Genomic DNA, 18,548 nt, shown 5'->3' on the forward strand with positions numbered 1-18,548 from the left:
TTCCATGAATAACACATGGTCATTGAATTTATTTAATTTTTGCGTGTATTCAACTATATTTAAGGTTCATATTTCTGATGAGAACAAAAAATTCATAGGTTCAAGAGACCAGATTGTCAAAGAATTTATAACCCATGGGGTTTGCATATGTAGAACTATAGTCAATTCAGCAGGAACATGCCTAGAAATACCGTATTGATCAGAGAGTTTGCTGTTGGGTGTTTCACTAAAAAATTGAAGGCTTTTCTCCCTCTTTTATTTTTGACATTATTAAATATTCTCACAACCTAAACAGATATAATTTTTGCTTTCTTAGAAAAAACCATATATTTTAAAGCACGTATTTACTTTGTGAATTTTAAAATTAATTTGATGACTTCATCTGAAAATTGAATAAGCACTTAACTGAAGTACAGCTACTTTTGAAACCTTCGGAATGTGCAGCAGCTCTAATTCATTCCATAACTCGTCATTCAGGGAATATCAGCAAACGGCTACTATCTGTACAGTCCTTTTGCCTCTACTCGACCCTATTAACAAATAAATTAAAACAATTTGTGGAGCATTACTTATAGTTGTTATCCCCTTGGAAGATCACAACCATCAAGACAGTTGTAAAATAATGAAAACATGAAATAATGAAAAATAACAAGCAGCTACTCAAATGCTTTTATTTTTCTGAGAATGTATTAAATTTTTTGTGAAGAGAGCTGTATTTCACACTTAAGCCTCCACTTTCCTGGGAAAGGAGGTGATAATATTTACACTGAGGTCTCTGTGCTGAGTACTGGAGAGGGAGAGAGCCAGGAAATCCTAGAGAACTGGAGAGACTGGTCTGGTGGCAGCCGCTTGTTTAAAAAGCTGCATCCTTTGAGCTTCAAGGTGGACTGTGCCTCCTTCAGCCATTTCCTAGTGCAGTGATCTTGAGCAACTTATTGATTTTGGCCCTCTGTAAAATGAGAGGAGTTCACCATATTACTTATTTTCAAACCTTTCTCATAGAGCACAAGGGTTTCTTGGAGTCTCCCCAAGAGTCCTAGGGTAGGTTGAATGGGAGACTGAGCCAGAACAGTTTCTCTTGTAATGTATTTACAGGTTTTTGTTTTGTTTTTTTTTTTTTCAGTAAAGGGTTGTTTAACTTAAAAAAGCATGATGACTCCCCACATCCCCGCTAGCTTAACAAAAGCACATTGTTCAGTTTGTAGTCATTTTTTCCTTCATTTCTTTTTGGGAGGGAGGCCTATAGTCATGACTGACTCTAAATGATAACCTTATGGGCCGGGTGCGGTGGCTCACGCCTGTAATCCCAACACTTTGAGAGGCTGAGGCGGGCAGATTGCCTGAGGTCAGGAGTTCGAGACCAGTCTGGCCAACATGGTGAAACCCCATCTCTACCCCCCAAAAAAAAAAAAAATTAGCCAGGCGTTGTGGCGCGCACCTGTAATCCCAACTACTCAGGAGGCTGAGGCAGGAGAATTGCTTGAACCAGGAAGATGGAGGTTGCAGTAAACCGAGATTGTGCCACTGCACTCTACCCTGGGTGACAGAGTGAGACTGTCTCAGGAGAAAAAAAAAAAAAAAGATAACCTTATGAATACAGCTGAGAAGTGAAAGTACTGAATTAGTGTTTGGATTTGGAAAGACTGAGGGAATGAACCCATACAAGAGCATCATTTCCTCTTTTAGAAATGGGTAGGGAGGGGCTGGGCACGGTGGCTCACGCCTGTAATCCCAGCACTTTGGGAGACCAAGGCGGGCGGATCACGAGGTCAGGAGATCGAGACCATCCTGGCTAACACGGTGACACCCCGTCTCTACCAAAAATATAAAAAAAAAATTAGCCAGTCGCGGTGGCGGGCGCCTGTAGTCCCAGCTACTCGGGAGGCTGAGGCAGGAGAATGGCGTCAACCCAGGAGGCGGAGCTTGCAGTGAGCCGAGATGGCGCCACTGCACTGCAGCCTGGGCGACAGAGCGACACTCCGTCTCAAAAAAAAAAAAATGGGTAGGGAGAGGGGAGGAAAGAAAAGATAACACACGCAGAGACTCGCATAGGATTTTAGCCCTGTAAGAAAATCCCCCTACTTGGACAAAAGCTTGGGATTGGGAGCAGTGAGAGATTGAAAAGAACTCATGAAAAGTGGAAAACTAAAGAGAACATTAGTCTTAACTTTTTTAACATTTAAGATAATAATTTTATAAATCAATTTTCTCATATTTCAAATATAGATAGTGTACCCTATTATTTGCTTTGGGAAATTTTTTAAGCTTTCAGGATTCTCTATAAATTAGAACAAATTGGTAGCATTCATATTTCACAATACAATTGTTTCAGAAGTTATTCATGGCTATTTTCTGTTGGTTTGTTCATGTAAATAGACAATTGAAAAAGCTACTTGAGTTATCGTTTTATATTGCCTATGAAATAACCAAACAAGCATCTGTAGTAAAACTAATAGGTCAGTTTCCCAGTTATATATAAGGACCTAGATTTTTTTTGTCACTCATGAGGTGAGAACAAGGAAAGTGGTAGTCATCCTTGGACCCCACGTTGGGCAGTTTCTTACATCCTCTCTCTCTGCCTGGTATAATAGGTTAACCAATTCCAGAGTCAGGCAGCCTGGACCCAAATCCTAGCCAAATGACTTCTCTTTTACCTCTCTGTGCCACTGTTTTCTTACCTATGATGGAAGTAATTACATTTCCTACTTTGTAAAGGTTGTTACAGGGATTAAATGAATTAATTTATGTTATATGTTTATCAACGTGATTCCTCACCCCCTGGTTGGCATGGCATTGTGTATTTGCTATTATTATTGCACAGAAAAGCAGAGATTTTAATCGTAAGTGAAACTCCAGTGCACTTGAGAGACAAGAAACTCTATATACTGAGGTCGATGAAAAAGTATAAATTTGGGAGAATCAACTCAGAAAACATTAATCTTGCATGCTTCTATGAGAAGGATAGGTCCCAAGAGAAGGCAGAGTGCCAGGGACCATTCAGCATGCCCTGATTCGGACCAGGGATTAAAACATCCTGAACTACCATTGTGGAATTAGAGTGGAAGAAGGAGAAAGATGTGTGGGAGATTACAGACTTATATCAGGGGAAGAGGAAGAAGACCAACCTTACGCTCTCCACCTGGGTAACTAGCATTATGGATGCATCATTAATAGAAGTAAGAAGCCCAGAACTTCTTCTTTGCTTTCGGAACAATTTCTATATATTGGGAAATAAGGAATATACAGTTTTAAAGACTAATAAAGATTAAATGTAGTCTTATCATATTGTACTATATTACTTATGTAACAATTAAATACCTAAGGCCAGGCATGGTGGCTCATGCCTGCAATCCCAGCACGTCGGGAGCCCAAGGCGGGCAGATAGCTTGAGCCCAAGGAGTCCGATACCAGCAGGGCAACATGGCAAAACCCCGTCTCTACAAAAAAACAAAAAAAAATTTAGCCAAGTGTGGTGGTGCACACCTGTAGTCCCAGCTACTCGGGCAGCTGAGGCAAGAGGATCACTTGCGCCTTGAAGGTCGAGGCTGCAGTGAGCCATGATCGTAATTGTACCACTGCACTTCAGCATGGGCAACAGAGCGAGACCCTATCTCTGCAAAAAATAAAAATAAATAAATAACTTATAGTATTCATAAAGAAGCAAGTAGATAACATCTTTTAAAGAACTTTCTTCCAATTAAGAAAAATAGTTCCTGTTTTCCCAATTCCTTGATTTAGATTCCTAGATTATATTGTAGCAAGCCCCAGAGATTTATTAATCTTTGCTCCTTCTATCCCAAGACTGTTGATGTAGTAAAGAACTCAAACATAAAACCTGTTGAAAATTAAACCATCACTTTCTGCATTTGACCCAACATACTATGTATACAGAAACACATACATACATACATACATGTAATTATTCAGAGTTGCAAATAATTTTCTTCTGTTGTTTCATGAGTATTTTTATTATTTCCAGGTTCGATGGATGATGTACTGGATTGTTTTTGCTCTCTATACTGTGATTGAAACAGTAGCAGATCAAACAGTTGCTTGGTAAGTTTTGCTGTTGAGAAGGGGCCAGATTGCAGACTCATAATCAGGTGTCCTGAGCTCTTATCCTTGCTCTTGCTATTAACTAAGTGATTTTCATCAAGTTACCTAATTATTCAGCCATTTGTTTTTGTCACCTGCTTTCCCATAGAACACTACTTTCCTTTGAGTCCCCATCAAATAAAGGCAGCTCATTTTCCTCCCCATACGCCACTCCCTGCTCACCTCCCACACACCTTCCCCCAGTATCTTGGAATAGGGAAAGTTGATTGTCATCATCCTTTTCTGCACTGATGACTTCAGAACATTTTCCTGTATCACTTCCTAAATGACTCTGCTTTTGAAGCCCACAGCATCTGGTTTTAGCACCCCCTCCCTGTCCTATCCTTAAAACTCTCATCTACAAACATTTGAACTGGAAAACGTCAGCACCCACGTGGACACCCACTCAGCACCAGCTTCCTGGCTGCTCTGTTCCAAATAGAGGAGGCAAAAATTAAAGTGTGTTTATATCCTCAGGGATTTGACATTTTACCAAGGAGCAGTACTTAACTGGACAACTCGAATCTCCCTGTGGTGTATTTCAGTAGTGCATTTCCATCTAAACCCTGCCATCACTTTGAGAACTTCTCCTTTCAAAGCATTTTGGTTTACTACCTTGCTGATATCTTCATCTGCCCTTGACACACAAACCTTCTGTCTAAATTAGCCTAACAATTACTCGTCTTTTTTTTTTTCTTTTTTTTTTTTTTACATAGGGTCTTGCTCTGTTGCCTAGGCTGGAATGCAGTGGCGCGATCTTGGCTCACTGCAGCCTCTAACTCCTGGGTTCAAGCGATTCTCCTGCCTCAGCCTCCTCAGTAGCTGGGATTATAGGCACATGCCACCATGGCCTGGCTAATTTTTGTATTTTTAGTAGAGACGGGGTTTCACCATGTTGGCCAGGCTTGTCTCAAACTCCCAGGCTCAGGTTATCTGCCCACCTCGGCCTCCCGAAGTGCAGGGATTGCAGGCATTAGCCACTGCGACCAGCCAAAATGACTTTTTTTTACTTCTTTAACTGGACTGCTAAATTCAGCCGAAAAAATTAATCAACTGCTCACATAGGTATCAGTTTGAACCTCATTCCTTTTACTTGCTCCTGATCAGTGTCTACTTATATTTTGCCTGGGTCTGTTTCAAACCTTTACTATTCTCTCCTTAAGCTGTCTTTCCCTTTTTGCTATTCTCCTATTCATGTAGCACTTTAGGACCTATTGGATTTGCTAGAAAAAAAATAGAAGTCATCAAACTAAAATATTTTTAACAACCTTCCTTTATTTGCAAATGTCACTGTATCTCTCTTCTGATTTGAAATACTGTAAAAATGTCCCTTCCTGTGCCCCAAAGCTCATTCATTTTTCTGTTACATTTTTGGTACAGGGGTTTGGTGCAGGGGTCTCTTTGTTTTTAAGTGACAGAGCACAAATCCTAAACCATGCTACCTCTAAGTTTCCAAGTTCTTTTTTTAAGATTTCATTTTTTTCTGATTGCAAATGTAGCCTATATATGTTATTTAAAAATGAACGATGTAGAAAATGTCTAACATGAACAACTGAATCCAGAAACTCCTGTAATTGCAGTGTGGCAGAGACCTCTTTGTTGACAACATAGTAAGTCATCCTCACTGCCCTCTACCTGCCTGCCTTGACAGAAGAACTCAGATTTGCTCAGCTATCATTTATCCTAGTAATAAATGGACTACATTTATGTGGTTCTCACAACAAGATACTGAGCCTCCCATTATATATTAGCAAACTTTCGCTGTGACAAAAAAACAACCATGAAAGTACAATGGCTTAGAAAAACAAACTTATTTCTTGCTCAAGCTACATGAGGGCAAATGGTTGACTGCATTTTTACTGGGGTCAGGTCACTTTTGCTGTTGTTTTTGTTGTTGTTTTAGAGACAGGGTCTTGCTCTGTTGCCCAAGCTGGAGTGCAATGGCATGATGATAGCTCACCACACCCTTGAACTCCTGGAGTAAAGCAATCCTCCCAACTTGGCCTCCCAAAGTGCTGGGATTACAGGTGTGAGGACCTCACCTGGCCCCTTAAACCAAGGCTGAAGAAGCAGCTATTCTCATGCCAGAGGGCAAAAGCTTAAAGCAAGAGGTTGAGGGTGATGGAGTGAAGGAGTCAAGGGGTGTTCTAAAGCTTCTGCTTGCGTGTGACATGTATCATGTTCATTTTCTGCTGGCCAAAGCAAGCAAGTCACATGGTTAAAGCCATAGTTGAGGAAGTATACTGGGCCAACAGGGGAGGCCCACTGTAACACTTTGTATTTTCCTTGGAAGTGAACAATTTAGGTCTGCAGAGTGCTGCAATTCTGGCCAAATGAAATTGGAAGGGATATTTTTTGGGAGTTCTGAAAAAGATGAAGATGTGTGTATGGGGTAGACATTGTACACTTGGAGCATATGAAGTCATGCTCTGATAGGCACAACTATCATATGAGGTAGGTCACGTACTTCCATGGCAGTTTGGCTCTGCAGATAGGGTGGCCATACCTTGTGCACTGGATAAATGGTATTAGTGCCTTCTCTTAACTGCTGCATTGTTTGGCAGCTTTCCTATGCTTACTATAAAGGAAGATTCTTGTATTAGAAGGAGGGGGGAATCTCTCAGGTCACACTTTCATGAACTGATCTGTAGTTGAAACAAGATTATTCAAACACAATTGTCTTCTGATCACTCTTACATTTAAAAACTTAGCATAGGCCGGGCACAGTGGCTCATGCCTGTAATCTCACCACTTTGGGAGGCCAAGGCAGGTAGATCACATGAGGTCAGGAGTTCGAGACCAGACCTGGACAACATGGTGAAACCCTGTCTCTACTAAAAATACGAAAACTAGCCGGGAGTGGTGACACGCACCTGTAATCCTAACTACTGGGGAGGCTGAGGCAGGAGAACCACTGGAACCCAGGAGGCGGAGGTTGCAGTGAGCCGAGATGGTGCCATTGCACTCCAACCTGGATGACAAGAGCAAAACTCCGTCTGGAAAAAAAAAAAAAAAAAGCATAGTGACTGAACTTTTTAAAAGGTGTTTTCGTGATTTCTAGAGTGGTTTATTTTTCACTGGCAGTTTATTTCCAAATGTTTTTCTTATTAGGTTTCCCCTGTACTATGAGCTGAAGATTGCTTTTGTCATATGGCTGCTTTCTCCCTATACCAAAGGAGCAAGTTTAATATATAGAAAATTCCTTCATCCACTTCTTTCTTCAAAGGAAAGGGTAAGATATATAAATTACTTCCATAAATTTTTAAGAAATGCCTAAGCCAAGGCCAGGTATGGTGGCTCATACCTGTAATCTCAGCACTTTAGGAGGCTGAGGTGGGTGGATCACTTGAGGCCAGGAATATGAGACCAGCCTGAACAACTTGGTGAAACCCTACCTCTACTAAAAATACAAAAAAATGTTAGCCAGGTATGGTGGTGCATGCCTATAATACCAGTTAGTTAGGAGGCTGAGGCAGGAGAATCGCTTGAACCCAGGAGATGGAGATTGCAGTGAGCCGAGATCTCACCACTGCACTCTAGTCTGAGCGACAGAACGAGACTCCATCTCAAAAAAAAAAAAAAAAAACAGGCCAGGCGCGGTGGCTCACGCCTGTAATCCCAGCGCTTCGGGAGGCCGAGGCAGGCAGATCACGAGGTCCGGAGATTGAGACCATCCTGGCTAACACGGTGAAACCCTGTGTCTACTAAAAATACAAAAAATTAGCTGGGCGTGGTGGCGGGCGCCCGTAGTCCCAGCTACTCAGGAGGCTGAGGCAGGAGAATGGCGTGAACCCAGGAGGTGGAGTTTGCAGTGAGCTGAGATTGTGCCACTGCACTCCATCCTGGGCGAGAGAGCGAGACTCTGTCTCAAAAAAAAAAAAAAAGAAGCTCCTAGGCTGGGTGCAGTGGCTCATGCCTGTAATCCCAACACTTTGGGAAGCCAAGGTGGGAGGATTGCTTGAGCCCAGGAGTTTGAGACTAGCCTAGGCAACATAGTGAGACCCCCATCTCTACAAAAAAATTAAAAATTATTTGGTCGTGGTGGTGCACGCTTATTGTCCCATGCCACTGCATTCCAGTTTAGGCAAAAGGAAGAGACCCTCTCTCAAAAAAAAGAAAAGAAAAGAAAGAAATGCCTATCAACACATGCTTAATGCTATAAAATTTGTGAAACTATTATAGGGAGAATGTTCTATTTTGGGGCTTCTTAACACTATTTTTAAGTAAAACTAACATCTGTGGCTTTTTCCCCCAGGAGATTGATGATTATATTGTACAAGCAAAGGAACGAGGCTATGAAACCATGGTAAACTTTGGACGGCAAGGTTTAAACCTTGCGGCTACTGCTGCTGTTACTGCAGCAGTAAAGGTAATTGTTCATTTACCTTTTTAATCCAGTATCACATTAAGTTAACAAATAAAGAAAAGTGACTTTTTATTTCAAACCATTATAAAATCGTGGCATTTTGCTGTATGTTTATTTTTCTAATACTGGAAAACAAGTAAATAATGTTAAAGATATTTTAATTTTATATTTTCTATACTTGATATTTTAAATCTCTTAATTGATCACAAAATGAGAGGTAGTTAATAAATAATACATGCCTGAAAATGTCATGTAGTCATAATGTTCCCACTTAATGACCTTAAAGTAGTTTGAGTAAAGCACCTAAAGTAAAGATGACCATTGTTTCTTTCTCTGTCTTTGGTGTTCTTTCTCTCTCTTTTTTTCTGTGTCTTTCTCAATGGCAATATCTTGGTAGGATTTCTGGCTTACTTCTGCACCTCTACTTCAATCAATTTGAGGTAACCGATTATTCAAAATAAAGCATGAAAAAGTCTGTTCTTAAAACTTGGTACTTAGCCAATTACTAATGTCATTTGTTATGTTTGCAAGCCAAGTTATCAAATGAATGTGTTCCGTAAAAATTTGCATTATGGTTTTGGATTTCTTTGCATGTTGTAATTTGTGTGGTTTATTTTAAATACTTTAGCATAATTGATTTTGGTGTGTTTGGTATGGAAAGAAAATAGCCTTCTGTGTTCCTTAGTTGCTTCATGTATAAAATGGGGGTAATATACCTGTGAGAATATATAAAAGCACAGTGCTTACTTGCGTATAGTAGGAGCCCAATAAACATAAATATCATGTGTCTATCTCCAGTCAAGATTCAAGTGAAAATTTAAGGTTTTTGCTATTAAATTAAATTGAGACTGAATAGTATTATGCTTTCAAGTTAGTCTCTTAGTTATCTTGAACTAAAACAACAATGCTATGGAAATAAATATTCTAGTTAAGTGGTGATTTTATATAACTGTAATGGCGAAGGGATATGAAATGAGGGCACTTTCACTTTTCAGAGAGGTTTTTGGCTCAAGTATCAAACTGAATATAATGAATAAGAAGGAAAATTCAAATTAGCATTACATTGAGGGTTAAATGGAAATTTATTAACTGTGCAGCACTATACACTGTATTATTAAGACAACTATATTATTAATGATTATTAATGATCAGCACTTTAATATAGCATAGTTTTCCTGTTATTTGGCCTCTAAAGGCTTTTTCTTTTATTAGGATAGGTTTATAAATGAATACAGAAATAGCAAAGTTTTCAGCTTAAAGGGCTACGTTTTATTTTAGAAGTTCATTTTGCTTTTTATTTCTTGCTTAGTGAAAATGCATTCCTGATTTCCATATCTGCTAAAAAAAGATCATCCAGGAGATAATCCAGCCACTGGGAATTCTAAAAAGAGGGAATAGATGCAATTATCAAAGAAATAATACAATAATATTTCCCAGAACTGAAGGATATGAATCTTCAGATTGAAAGGTCCCACCAAGTACTTAGCACAATGAATGAAAAGAATGACTGACTCTAAGTGAAGTTATTGGGTATCCCAAAACACCAGTGATAAGGAAAGAATTCATAAAGATTCCAAATATAAAAAGCATGTCACATTTGGCCAGGCATGGTGGCTCACGCCTGTAATCCCAGCACTTTGGGAGGCCAAGGCAGGCGGATCACTTAAGATCAGGAGTTCAAGACCAGCCTGGCCAACATGGTGAAACCCCGTCTGTAGTAAAAACACAAAGATTAGCTGGGCGTGGTAGCGGACGCCTGTAATCCCAGCTACTTGGGAGGCTGAGGCAGGAGAATTGCTTGAACCCGGGAGGCGGAGGCTGCAGTGAGCTGAGATCGCACCACTACACTCCAGCATGGGTCACAGAGCAAGACTCTGTCTCAAAACAAAAAAGCATTCCACATTCAAATGATGTAGAATCAGAATGACATTAAATTTCTAAACAGTGACAAGGAAAGCTTGAAGACAGTAATACCATCCATGATACCATCATGATTTTCACCCTCAAGTACTATAACAGTCAAGCTCTCGGTTGTGTGAGCTTAGAATTAAGAAATTTCTTAATTCTAGGCATGCAGAGTCACAAGATTTGCCTCCTGGTTATCTTTTGTCAGGGCAGATTTGTTCACCAGAGCTAGGGAATGGTCCACAATAAGGGAAACCCACAGCATCTGGGAACCAAGTTATTCAGCACAGAAAGGAGATGACAAAAATTCCCAGAGAGAACACCACACAGCAAGTCCAAAGTGCACCCAGCCGAAACTGGATGTGGTGGATGAAAGGTGCCAGGAGGGATGGCTCTGGTAGACCTACAAAGCCAAGAGGATCTTTCATGCTGCACAGATATGATACTAAAACCGGTGAGAGGCCAGGCGTGGTGGCTCACACCTGTAATCCCAGCACTTTGGGAGGCCGTGGTAGGTGGATCATCTGAGGTCAGGAGTTCAAGACCAGCCTGGCCAACATGGTGAATCCCCGTTTCTACTAAAAATACAAAAAAATTAGCTGGGCATGGAGAATTGCTTGAACCTGGGAGGTGGAAGTTGCAGTGAGCCAAGATCACGCCATTGCACTCCAGCCTAGGTGACAAGAGTGAAACTCTGTCTCAAAAAATACTAATAATAAAATAAATAAATAAATAAATAAGTAATAAAACCAGGGAGAGGGCATGCTTCAACCAGATGACACATTGGCTCTAGGCCACTGGTGCCCATGCAGCTGCCCATGATCCCTGAGCACCATGAAAAAATATATTGGCGGCAATGTAAAGAGAAAGAAGGTAAGACAATGAAAAAGAAAAAAAAAGGCATGATCATTAACTCTGGCAAAAAAAAACAAAAGTTACATAAGAAAGGAAATAATGGAGTATGACTGCATTTACATTATAATAATGAACACAGACTAAGGATTTAACAACTGTGGTTTTGCCATATTGAGGGTATCGGGGAAAGAGAAGGAAAGTAGAAGAAAACTAAAATCCTCATCTGTTACAACAGGAAAGTAGAGGGTTTAAAGGGGCTGCATCAGCAGGGGATGAAGAGGAGAAGGGGACTAAGCTTGTTGCTTTTTGCTACAAAATTTAGCATTTTTGACTTTGCAAATCAAGTACATGTATTTATTTACACCCAATGAAGATGCTGTCTGAATTTTTCCTATTTAAAAGCATTCTTCAACATGGTTCTGTGGAGAAAAACTGAAAATTAAATTTCAAGTTGAAAAATTATTTAGAGAACACATTTTAGAATATTGTCTTAAAAAACAAGCATACAAATCCCATTTTTCCTCCTCACTTTTAGTATTTGCATACAACAATATATTATTCTCCTATTTTGTGAGATGCTTTGTACATATTGTGACTATTTTGTGCGGTACTTGTTTTATTTTGACTTGTATTTACTACTCCCACATAGGGAATCAGCAGTCCCCACTGTATTATCTTATCCTCATTCCCTTCCCATTTATTTTTATCTTACACTTCGCCTCCATTGGTGTTTAGCATTCTACATACTATTTATTCAGCATCTGTTTATTTAATGCCCTCTGCATAGTAGGTACTGGGAATGTAGCAATGAGCAAGATAGATACAGCCCTCACCTGCACAATCTACTGTCTGTCTGGAGCTAATGTCTATATTAGCTAGGGAATAGCCCACAAAAATTTTATTTCTAACTGAAAATTGTATTTCACCTCTAGTTGATAAGACCCCCCCCCCCCCATTACTCTTCATTATTAAAATAAGCATTATCTCACAGGAATACTTTTCTGTAAAAATGCCATGAAAACAAAAATGTATCTATTTCATAGAGCTATTTTTCTGGCTCTCTTATGATTTGTTTCTTTTAATTTATATGTTTAGCACCTTAAAATCACCTGTCCACCCCAAAGGCAGTAATATTGATAAAAATCGTCTAAGTCACTCCTGCAAAACAAATAGAAGCCCATATCCCTTAAATGAAATCGGATACTGGATTTGGAACTGTCCCCATTTGTTTGCAATGCTGTGATTCTTTTATCCATAACATCCCTGGATATGAGGTAACCTTCACTATTCTCATGAGTACAGGAATGTTGGAGATCCCATCCTGGAGTCTATATTATTCACTAGAAATGGTCATTAAATATGCTGAACATAGCATAATGTTAACCCTATTTGCCTCAAGTTATACTGTACTTATTTTAAAGTACACGAAATTAGTTTCATCTCTGCAGATGTCAAACAAGGGCATTGTCATAGAAGAATCACTGAACCAGACACTTCATACCGAAGAGTAAATTGAAAGTGAAATAGGAAATAGGTCAGGTTTAAGGAGAAGCTGCAAGAAAGCCAACAGTAAGATTTGAAAATTATTTAAAATTTTTACAATATATAGTTTGTTTAAAGTATCTTTGAGGCTAAACATTCTTGGATTCTTGGTGTGACCTTTGAAGAATGGGTAATAACCCTGACTAGGTTTCCCAGGTTGAACCACCTGAGCATGTTAAAGGTGAAAATAGGAATCTAATCAGAACATTTATTACACCGTAAAGCAATTTTCTGAAAATGTTACTCAGTTCTATGACCTCATTACCAGGCATCTGTTCGCAAGGTCACTGTACAAGTTTATTTTGGCTGAGCAAAGCATAAACATTTGAAGGACCTTCAAGGATTTTACTGAGGATGTTTAGCATTCCATAGCTTTCCACATGAGAAACGTAGGTGGTTTCGTGCAGATGAACAACACTACTGCCAGATGAAGGACAGATGAAGAAAAGTACTGTCCGTTGTATTAACCATGTCTTTGAACTTCTCTGGCAGCCTTTTCTTGGTGAATTTCTTTAGCAGATATAAGAACTCAATTACCACAGACTTTTGAGCTTTATAGGTAAAATTGTTGAAATCTAATTGACTTTAAATGATCCCGATTAGGTCAAAAATCCTAACATCTTACTGTCTTTTTTATGACTTTCTGTTTGTGAATGACTTTGAGAATATATAACTTAGTATTATACACTTAAAAAAAAAAAAAGGAAAGAACCTTTGTCCAGACAGTGGAAAAAGAAGGTTGTACTATTTTTCCTACGATCTAAGGAAGCAGAATGGTACAATAAAAATTGAATGCTACAGCAATTGAGTTAATCTGCATTTTTTTTAGTGTTGATTCCACTACAAATTAGCCATGAGATTTTGGACAAATCATCTGCATTGATCTAAGTATTAATTTTTCTCACTTGTAAAATGAAGCGGTGAAACGTGATTTCTAAAACCCCTTATATCTCTAAAACAGTGGTTCTCAACTAGAGGCAATTTTGTGCCCCTGCCCTTACCATGGGACATTTTAGGTTGTCACCACTGAGAGGGGGCTGCTACTGGTATCTAGTCGGTAAAGAAAGGTCAGGGATGCTGCTTAATATTCTACAAAGCACAGAACGTTCCCCACAACAAAAAATTATCTAACGAAAAATATCAGGAGTGTTAAGTTGAGAAACTGCTCTAACAGTATGATGAGTCAGAAAAAACTGAAGAGAATATATAAATATGTATAAGTAGTTTTAGTGATAGGTTACAAATAATTTTTACTTCCTTTTTAAAATTTTTCTCCATGTTATCAGTGTTCTTCAATAAATATGTATTGCTTTCATCTTAAACACACTAAAATATTTTATTCACCTAATGTAAATGCAGTCAATTCCATTCTGGGCTTGGTCAGATTAATTGCTGAATGTGCATAGGGAAATGAGATTTCCCTAAAAACTAGGAACTAACCTTATCTGCAATTATAATGTAATGTCAAGGATCAACAAGAAATAGAGCTTAGTGACTACTGTTTACTGAATAGTATAATAAGAATTACTCTGTAAAAGAATGTTTTGTGCTTGTAAGATTATAAAGCATTGCTGGTTATATGTTTTTAAATCTGTGATTTAAAATGTGAAGAAAATAAATTGAAGGTTTTATACAAAGGTGCTGATAAACATAGTAAATTCTCCTTATTTAAAACAAAATTTAGTAATTTTAATGTAGTGTTTAACCAGGAAATGAAGTATTTCAACAAAGACAGCATTATTTGAGTGTGAAGAAATTGGAATTACTCATACATGCAGGGTCCCTTTTTATGGATGCCAACCATGTGCTGAAATACTTGAGTAGACATTCAGATGTCCTAGTGCCCTTGGATGTAAATGAGCTCTCTGTGGAGCCAGTGTGGGGAGCTGCTTCTCAGCTGAAGAATCCCTTCCAGAGCCTGAGTGTGCTAGCTCTGGACCCAGCCCTCCTGCCCAGTCAGTCCCTGCAGTATTCTCAGTTTCTTACCAACGCATATTTGGGCCCATCTAAATCCAAACCCTGAGAATTCAGTGCCACCTGAAGTTCAGATGGTTCAGGAACAATTCTGCTCATGATGATCAGTTTCAATGTGTAAAATATTCTACAGAATACTTAATTACTTTGACTTTTACATTTTCATCATAATCTCTGTTACTTTGTTAGGATCAATTTTAACATACACAGAGTACAGACAATTCTGCAGAGAATAGGAACTAAAGTGCTGAAATATGAAATTATCTTGTGAATGGTAATCCTGCCTTTCCTCTTTATTGACTAAGACCACTGTTTCCATACAGCAGACTAGACTAGAACTTTTCTTCCTTCTTTCTTTCTTTTTCTCTTTCTGTCTTTCTTTCGTTCTTTCTCTCTCTTCCTTTCTCTTTCTCTTTTTCTTTCTCTCTCTCTTTCTCTCTCTCTTTCTTTCTTTCTGTCTGTCTGTCTTCTTTCCATTTTTAGAAACAGGGTCTCGCTTTATCACCCAGACTGGAGTGCAGAGTTGTGATCACAGCTAACTAAAGCCTCAAACTCCTGGCCTCACGTGATCCTCCCACCTTGGCCTCCCGAAGTGTTGGAATTGCAGGCGTGAGCCACTGCACCGGGTCCTTTTCTCATTTTTCTTATACTTTTGTCTTAACATTATATAAATTAAATAGAAGAAAATAGATACACAAAGCATTATTTATTTAAACAAAACCAATACCTTTTAACATTGTTATTTACAAGTGACTGTAATGTTCTATTTGTGACCTCAAAAATAGACCATTTTTCTTTTACTGATGGGATTAAAGCATTAGATACAGGAAACATGGGTGAGAAATGGATCAGAAATTCTTCGAGTATACCACATATTGACTAATTTTGTAATATTAAAGACAATATTTTAAAAAAGAAAAAAAGTCACCCATCCCATCTGCCTAAACATTGTACTGTTGTTAGTTTTGCATTTTTCCCTGCCTACTTATAGCCATACTGCACACTTGCAACCATATTATGCATGTGATATAGAATTCTGGGGTAGAGGGAAGATATCTCCACTTACCATTAATATAGCAAACATAGTTCCTTTATTACTGGAGTTTTTGTGTTGAAGATGTAAAAACTGGAAGGAATATGGTGGCCTTCAGAAGTGATTACTTTATAATTATACCCTTCCTTTAAACTGGTTACATTGGATACTTGTAATTTATATAATGTTTTCAAAGTCCATAATACTGCACCAATTTCTCTCTTATATTACTTTTATTCTAGGCCCATAAAAAATATACAGTGGAAAGTCCAATTTTCCAAGGTGATAATGGCTGTTAAAGTGTTGGAGGTTCTCAAAGAGGGCTCATATTCTCTTTTTGCTTTTCCCTACAGTACCTGGCTTTCTGGAAAGCCTTGAAGAGGTTGATAATACTTGGGTATTGATAATGGTAGCATTGGTTACTCAAGAGCTAAATTTAAATCCAGCCTGTAGAGAGATAACCCAGATACCTCAACGTTGGGCCTTGCCTTGCTCATGTTTAATCTAAACCTGAAGCAACCCTTGGTGGGTGGTGTAGTCTACCCATGGAGAAGCCTGTGGCCATACCTCTAGTTTGCTGCCGAACCTCTGCATAAAACCTACAGTGTTTACATTAAAACATGCTGCCATCTATGGAGGACTCTTTAACAGTCAAGAGTAATGAAAAAGAAGGGACATAAAAAAGTATTTAGTTTACTTATTACATATTCAACATCAGTAGCATACCAGGTGCACCAGGAGAATAGAAGAAGCCTAAGATTTGTCCCTCTCCTCTAGTGTCTTAAAAGTCTTGCTCTGGAGGCAAAATATACCTATCACAACAGTAGAAGTAACAGTATTATGTGCATTCATTTGTGAGGTATATCCCAAGAGATTTGTTGATTATGCTTGTTAAACATACCAAAGTTTGGGGATGATATAATTATAAAATTAGACTGATTCTGTTACACTTTAAGTCATTTGTATCCTGAAATGTACCTTCTTGAGTGGGAGGGTTTGGGAATTACAGCCAGCCTTGGAAATCGCATGTGAATTGAGTAAAGGGTATCATGGACATGCATGTCGTTTGTCATCTGTGTGGCAGTAGATAAAGAAATCAGGGGGCCGGGTGCGGTGGCTCACGCCTGTAATCCCAGCACTTTGGGAGGCCGAGGCGGGCGGATCACGAGGTCAGGAGATCGAGACCATCCTGGCTAATATGGTGAAACCCCGTCTCTACTAAAAAATACAAAAAACTAGCCGGGCGAGGTGGCGGGCGCCTGTAGTCCCAGCTACTCGGGAGGCTGAGGCAGGAGAATGGTGTGAACCCAGGAGACAGAGCTTGCAGTGAGCTAAGATCCGGCCACTGCACTCCAGCCTGGGCGGCAGAGCGAGACTCCGTCTCAAAAAAAAAAAAAAAAGAAAAGAAATCAGGAATTGCTGAGAGAGGGCACATAACTACGAAGATGAAATAAAGAAAATGACATTTCTGATTAACAAGGCATCTGTTTCAGATGAACACTGGTCACTTCCTTGTAGTATGTCTCTGGAGTCTTCTGTCAACTATCTATTTGATAAGTAAATGATATCTAATAAGGAGGAAGCAAGTATAATAAATTAGACCATGCCACAAATGTTTTTTAAGTGTGTGAAATCCAATTATTTTTATTGAGAATAAAGACCTTTAATGATTTCATATCACAATTCAAAAATATGGTAGAAATAAACAGCTCAAGTGGGATATGGAAATGGCATTTGGTTTTGACATAATGTATTATTAACCCAAAGTAACTGAATCAAGACTCAGACATTAAGACCTTTTTCTTGAGTGTAAAATACAAGTTAATAGTAATGTCCAAATGTTTGTAGCACCTTTGACTTTGAAATTTAGAGATAAAGCATTATGGATTAGTTTCTATGGTAACACTGTAACTAGAGGAAATCATAAATTCCTATGTGTGAAAAGAAGAAATAATAAGTATAAAAACCCCCTTAGAAGAATATTTTTAATCTAGCTATAAATAAGAAGTGACTCATCTATATGCTATGCAAATTTAAAGTAGGTAAATTTAGAATTTTTTTTTCTTTTTTTGCTTTTACAAAGCTTTATACTTTAGGAGGGGAAGTGTAGTTATATATGAACAGTTCAGAAAATGTCTCTTTCAGAGCTGCCATGGTGGAAATGTTCTGTATCTGCACCATCCAATACAGTAGCCACTAGCCACATGCAGCTATTGAACATTTGAAAAGTGGCTAGTGCAATTAAAAGAAGTGAATATTGTATTTTATTTAACTTTACTTAATTTCAATTTAAATACCCACCTGTGCCTAGTATCTGCCATATTGTTAAGGGAAAGGACTTAAAGTCAAATGTAGAGTAGTAGGTATGTCTTGCCAGATAGTTAATTCACTAATTGACTATCATTTTGTATTCCAGATTCTTTGGCTCTTACATGTTTCTAACTTGTTCTAGAAAGAGCCATTACCAGTCCTGACTTACCTTAGCTTTAAAACAATGTCATGTCTCTTTTACTTTAAAAAGTTGCCATTGGCCAGGCGTAGTGGCTCACATCTGTAATCTCAGCACTTTGGGAGGCCAAGGCAGGAGGATCCCCTGAGGTCAGGAGCTCAAGACCAGCCTGGCCAACATGACGAAACCCCATCTCTGTTAAAAATACAAAAATTAGCTGGATGTGGTGCCACATGCCTGTAATCCCAGCTACTCAGGAGGCTGAGGCAGGAGAAACGCTTGAACCTGGGAGGCAGAGGTTGCAGTAGCTGAGATCGCGCCACTGCACT

General features: G+C 38.9%; 1 protein-coding gene across 3 annotated transcripts in view; it reads left to right on the top strand.

Annotated features, from left to right (window-relative positions):
* REEP3 (receptor accessory protein 3) overlaps positions 1–18,548 on the top strand; it is a 105,870-nt gene that overhangs the window by 71,589 nt on the left and 15,733 nt on the right. For all 3 annotated transcript variants that reach the window (XM_003903894.3, XM_009214855.4, XM_009214853.4), the window contains 3 exons: positions 3,980–4,056; positions 7,207–7,327; positions 8,351–8,464. In XM_003903894.3, coding sequence (XP_003903943.1) covers positions 3,980–4,056; positions 7,207–7,327; positions 8,351–8,464 — 312 coding nt within the window. The remainder of the gene's footprint in view (positions 1–3,979; positions 4,057–7,206; positions 7,328–8,350; positions 8,465–18,548) is intronic.

This window comes from Papio anubis, chromosome 11 (genome assembly GCF_008728515.1).
Source record: "Papio anubis isolate 15944 chromosome 11, Panubis1.0, whole genome shotgun sequence".
Classification (NCBI taxonomy): Eukaryota; Metazoa; Chordata; class Mammalia; order Primates; family Cercopithecidae; genus Papio; species Papio anubis.